This window comes from Arachis hypogaea, unplaced genomic scaffold, assembly GCF_003086295.3.
Source record: "Arachis hypogaea cultivar Tifrunner unplaced genomic scaffold, arahy.Tifrunner.gnm2.J5K5 arahy.Tifrunner.gnm2.scaffold_172, whole genome shotgun sequence".
In the NCBI taxonomy this organism is placed as follows: Eukaryota; Viridiplantae; Streptophyta; class Magnoliopsida; order Fabales; family Fabaceae; genus Arachis; species Arachis hypogaea.
The window spans coordinates 10255-16465 of NW_027255545.1; the positions used below are offsets into that span (position 1 = coordinate 10255).

General features: G+C 32.7%; 1 protein-coding gene across 1 annotated transcript; it reads left to right on the plus strand.

Annotated features, from left to right (window-relative positions):
• Positions 1–264: 264 nt before the first annotated feature.
• Positions 265–5625, plus strand: LOC114927315 (uncharacterized). Its single transcript, XM_029296935.2, has 5 exons — positions 265–3199; positions 3291–3341; positions 3960–4055; positions 4738–4875; positions 5319–5625. The coding sequence occupies exons 1-5, from the start codon at positions 1499–1501 to the stop codon at positions 5481–5483; spliced, it is 2151 nt and encodes a 716-aa protein (XP_029152768.1). The 5' UTR covers positions 265–1498; the 3' UTR covers positions 5484–5625.
• Positions 5626–6211: the final 586 nt, after the last annotated feature.

Genomic DNA, 6211 nt, shown 5'->3' on the forward strand with positions numbered 1-6211 from the left:
GAGTCCAAATTAAATTAAATTTGGCGGTGATTTCCCTGATTTCGGCATAAAATCGGAAGAAAGACAGCTGAAAAATGCCAAAATAAAAGAAAAAGTTAACTCGAGTTTTTTGAATTGAGATAACTCTATTTAATATTCTAATTTTGTTAAAAAATATATTTTAGTAAATAATGTTAAAATTATTTTTTAAAGTATTTTATTTTATTTATTTAAAAATATTTTTTGATCTAATAATTTACAAACTCGTTAGTATTTTTATTTATTTTTATTTTTTATTTATAGATTATTACATCTGAACATCTTTTAATATTGATTGTGTATCATATTTTTTTCGTTGACCATACATAAAATTAATGATGTAGAATTATTAATTTTGATTTTAGTTTGATTGATTTTAATTTTAATAATTTTAATAAATTTTTTAAGATGATGAATTAAATATATTAACAAATATATTATTTTTATTCACAATTAGACTATATGTGATGCTCATTTAATAAATCAACATATAAAATAAAGGACACAAATTAAAATGAAATTTTTGTTACATCTTTATCATGAGTTTGTTCTGAATAATAATGTTTTCTTTTTATTATTATTTTTGTTCCTGATACAGGTTTGTTAGCGATCTCATAAAGTGCCGTCTTAACATCTCTTTCTTTAAATATTTGATAATGAGAACTAATTCAACCTTTACAACTATGAACAACCGTCAAGGTAACACATACACTATACTAGCTGTAGCCTACTATTTGTTCATTTTCAATTTTTTTACGATGAAAATTCAAAGACAATCTTTTCATATCAACAATTTTTAATTTTTTACATTTCATTCTCAGTCATCTCTCTATCTTAATCTTTACCTTTGTCGTATTTAGCTCTCACATATACTCCCAATATGTCATTAGTCTCATTCAATCTTTTTCAATTCTCGCATTGCTCTATTCTATTTTTCTGTAAGGTTATTTTTTTGCTTTTCTTTTGCTCAATTCTTGATTTTTTTTTTTTTGTTTTATCTTGCCACCATTTGTTTTACATAGTCTCTATTGTGCCTCTACTTTGTTTTGCGTTGTCAATATTGCTGTTTTATTGTTATTGAAGCTGGTATCTTTTTAGATATATTTTTAAAATTTATGCTGTTATTGAAGTTTATGTCTTTTAGATATGTTCTTCTATCATTTCTTTTACTAGATCTATTGTAGTGAAATATTAATTAATTTTTTTGTGGCTAATAATATTGTTTACATTTATTGTTTAAATATATGTTATATATGATATTTAAATTTGTATATAAGTATGTTAATTTTGATGTTGAGGAGTGATTATAGGTTTTTTTTTTAGGGTTTTTTTCAGTTAAGGGTCTAGTTAAAAATATAGGGTTGATTCTCTTATTTTGAAATTCTAAACTAAAATATATGATGTGTTCGGTTTGTCATACATCACAGAAAATAATAATCAACAGGGTCAAGGGAACAGGCGAAACCCAGCACAAGGGAGAATGAGGGTTTTCACTACTCCTTCATCAACTTCTGGTACTGGTGGTAATAATAATTCGACACTGTTTTTTGAAAGTTTTTCTTCCTCAGCTATTGTCCCTAGGGAAAACAGAGAGACTTCTATCATGCTCCCAATTAACAATAATAATCCTGCTGTTGAAATAATCCACATCAATGATGAAGAACCAGATCTTGAATCATCATTGTTAGAGGTCAATCTTAATTCTTCCTCTTCAATTTTACCAACAACCGAACAAACCAATCAACATGCCTCAAATCTTTTAACATTACAAAGAAATTTGAGAATCAACACCGCCAACAACAACAACCAACAAGATGGTGTGTCACTTGATTTATCCTTACACCAGTTTGGCGGTGATGGCGGTGGCAGCTCTTCTACTATGGATGTCATCGGTGGCAGCGCTGGTGGTGGTGGTGGAGGTGGAGATGGTCTCTTGATGAGCGTTCTCAACAATACTTCTACTAGGCGCATCATGCCGATCAAAAGAACTGCCCCTGATTATGCTCGCCGAGAGTTTACGGTGGGTGAGAGCTCAAGTGCCGGTGGTGCTGGTGGTGGATCTGTTGCTCAACCTATGGCAGCCCCCAAGCGGCGACCCACCGCAAATGAAAATGCGGCGCTGCGCATTTCATCATCATCTAATACCTGCACTTGTACCCCTTCTCCCACTTGCGCTCTCCATGCTTCCGCCAATAGTAATCTTTCTTCATCTTCCAGGGAACAACCCCATGAAACTGCTAACAACAACAACAACAACCCCCAAAATGTTGTTCGTATTCCTTCTAGTTTGTGGCCAATTTCTGATGTGCAAAGAGCTCTTCAGTCTGATAGCTTTCAAGTCCTTCAACCTACTACTACTGCTGCTACTCCTCCTCCTCCTCCTCCTAGTAGTAGTAATAATAACAATAATAACACAACACTTGGTATTCTGCAACTTGATGATGGTTCCTTTATTTACCCCCAACCTGTTTTTGATAGTAGCCACCACCACCACCAAATCCACCATGGCCACCAGCACACGCCATTTAATCCGTTATACCACCGTGGCTATCAACCATTTTTCTCCACTGCTGACACTTCTCCATTCCGCCCAGCCTCAATCAATTACATGGAGAATCTTCCTCATCATCATCATCATCATCATCCGTACGGCGGTTCTTCTTCTTCTTCTTCGACTCCTTCCCCTCTTCCTTGGAGCACCGTGATTAGGCCAAGGGCTATTCCTGTGTCTCTCACTCACCGAGTTGGAGGAAGTAATAGAGAATCTAACAACACCAGAAACAACTATCCTTTTTCTTCTCCTGCTGGAAGGGGAACAATCACTGTGACTCAGAATCGTGGAAACTCATCATCATCAAGCTTATTCCCCGGTGGGTCTCCTTCAACACGGCTACTCGAAAGCCTTGTACAAAACGCCGGTACCCCTTCTTCTGGATCTGGCGCTGGTCAGAATAATACAGCAGGTACTACCGTTGGAGCTGTTCCTGCAGTTCAGCAGCTGTCGAACGTTGCTCGTGCATGGATTCGAAGGCTGAACGCTCATGACGAGGCCTTGACGAGAACGTCACAATCTTCTACCCGTGATAATACTCCTCACAGGGCACTGCGAGCTTCTCCTATTGCTGAGATCTATAATTTGCCTACTTATTTTGCTGATGATTCAAGAAGGCTTAGACAAGAGGTACATATATAATAATTAATACTGTTGTTTCAGTAATCTATGAGTCTCTCTATTTATTATTTGCCATTTACTGAATTGCTCTTTACAACAGATCCGCACTGCCATTGATCATTTGCGTAATGGAGGTTCCGTCCGACTGGAGGTACGTTTGTTAGTTAGGGTTTTATGTATGATTAAGACTATTCATACCAATTGAAGATGTTTTATGTGGAGATAATCGTTCGAAATTATTAAACGATTTTACTTGTAAGACTAATATAACACATTTATATTTTAACTATGAAAATTGAAAAATCAACACTTTTTGACCAACAAATTAGCTACTAATTAAACATTAAAAAGAAATATAAAAAAAATTAAAAATATCTAAAATATAAGTAAAAATAATATTTGAAAGTGAAACCAAATAAAACTAATTTAAAATATAAAATTTAAGATTTATAATTTAGAATGATTATTAGCGATTCACGGTGGTAGTTTAATTTGATGGTTAATTGATGATAGTAGTAAATCGGTGATAGTTTGATGGTTGATTGATGATGGTAGCAAATTGTATATTAGAAGAAAAAAAATTATACATGAGTAAATTTTTTTGTGTGCTAAAAAAATTGACTTATTTATTGTTAATTTGTTGGTATAGATGTTTAACTATTATTTTTATAAGATGATAGTTTTGTATAAATAACTACTAATTTTTTAAAATTCTAAATCTCTATATTATCATTAATTTAATTTACAAATGTATGTGTCTTGTATATAGGAACTTTTAATTCTTGATTACTCCATTGTGCTGAACTTGCTTGACAACATTGAGGAGGAGGAGGATGATGCGGATATGCCGCAGCAGTTTTATGAGGTGAAAGCTATATATATATATGAATTGAGCTTAGTTCGTGCTTTTGTAATTTTAAAATAAACATCTTTACTTGTTGGCAGGACGTTGCAAAAAATGATTTTGATAATAACTTAGTCATCAAATGAATTGCGATCTTTATTTGTAAGCTTTTATGATGTGATAGATTTCGTTTAGATAGTATTGATAAAATTACTATTACATTTAATATTATTAAAACATACAATATATTTGAAAGATCATATGGTATTAGGTTAACAAACTTAGAAGTAGGCCAAATCCATTTTTGCTTAAAATCACTATTACTTTTAATGACTTATTAGAAATTATTGTTTGATTATCTAAATCCACATTGTCATAATGTTAGACCATAAAGAACAAAAAAATCGTAGAAGGATACTTGAACTTATGAGTATGTATATGAATGAAGAATTGGGGTTTCGGAAGTTAACATGAGTACTTGATTTTGACTAGAGGTAGTTTTTCGATTTTCATTCAATAAAAGTTTCTTGTATTTTTCTTAATTAGTGTTGAACAACAACGTCTTCTCATGGATAAGAATTGTAAAAACCGCTTTAGTATGGTGATTGAAACCCTAAAATGACTTTATATTTGGCTATATATATAGTTATAAAAAAAATTATATCATTTGCTTATTATGATGATGAAAACATTGAATTTGCAGTATCTGGGAGACGGGCAGCGAGTGACCAACCCCGATTTAGGACTGACGGAAACTGAGGTTGCAGTATGTATTGGACGGGAAATTTTCCGAACTGTTGGTGGGCAGCCTCAGAACATTGATGCATGCGGCATATGTCAGGTGAGCCGGTCTGAACTTATCTTATTTATCATTTATTAATTATTGTAACAATTAATAAATGCTAAATAAAGTAAGTTATAACTGGTTTTAGTTAATTTTTTTGTTTGTTATCAAACATTTTCATCAAACGAGAGTGACACCAACTACGTTACATTCTTTAATTTACAAAAGCTCACTCATTGAATAAATCTTTTATAAGTATAAATATATGTTAAATACAAAATCTATATTAAAAATATTTAATTTTAAAATAAATTGATTTATGTTTCATAATTTTTTCAAAAGTAATTTTAACAGAAAGCAACTAATTATTATTTGTCTCCCCCAAAATAAAAATAATTTTTACAATTATATGTGCAAAGTGGGTATCTGTGATCTATATATCTAGTATCTACCTCTTGATTTATTGCTATTTAACATAGAATTTGCGTAACCATTTTCAGGAGGACTATGTTCACGGTGAAGAGCTTGGGAGATTGGATTGTGCGCACAGATATCACCTATCTTGCATCAGGCAGTGGTTGCTCATCAAGAACAGATGCCCAATCTGCAAGAAAATGGCTCTCACCATCATAGACTTGGAGGACGACGAGGACGATGATGAGTGATCAGAAATGTTTGTTGGACTCATTTTGAATAAAATGGCCATGGTGCTAGAAACTTTGTTTTATTTTTCATGTTGTTGTCTGGTCTACCTTATGCTTGATGCCGTACATTGTGCCTTTAGCCATTGGTTTTGTTTTTCAAGGATTGGATGCTTTGGTTAAACACTTTGGTTGACAATATTGCTAAATTTGAAACGCCATTCGACTAATAATGCTCCCGTTACTTATTTTCACAATTATAAGTTTATAACGCTGCCTCCTTTGACATATTATATTATATGTCGTTTATGCATTGTTGAATATATATAATCAGGGTGTTAGAATGAGCCGGGGTGAACTCAGTTCGTCGCAGCAGCTTCCTTGATCGACGCGGTGGTTCCTACAAAAGGACTCTACCACTCAAATTAAAAGAGTCTTTGGGATAAAGTATGGTAATGTGATGTGCAGGAGTCTTAAGTATGTATTAGATCATGTCTGAAGAACTAATATATAGTTTTTCAATTTGCATTGTTAAGATTGTTATTTTGAGGCCTTTAGAACTGGTGTGGCTTGAGTTATAGGTTGGTTGTCTTTTAGGCTGCGTTTGTTTTTTGAAATTGGGACTGAGATTGAGAAATTGAAATTGAATATTGTGTTTGGTAATTAGATATTGGAACTAAAATTTCAGTCTCGAAAAATACAAAATTTAAATTTCTTTAGTATTTCTAAAAAATAGTGATGGTTCGAGTTGA

Coding starts and splice junctions, on each gene's coding strand:
- LOC114927315 (XM_029296935.2), top strand. CDS start 1,499: ATGAGGGTTTTCACTACTCCTTCATCAACTTCTGGTACTGGTGGTAAT. Junction 3,200..3,290: donor CAAGAAGGCTTAGACAAGAG/GTACATATATAA, acceptor TCTTTACAACAG/ATCCGCACTGCCATTGATCA. Junction 3,342..3,959: donor GAGGTTCCGTCCGACTGGAG/GTACGTTTGTTA, acceptor TCTTGTATATAG/GAACTTTTAATTCTTGATTA.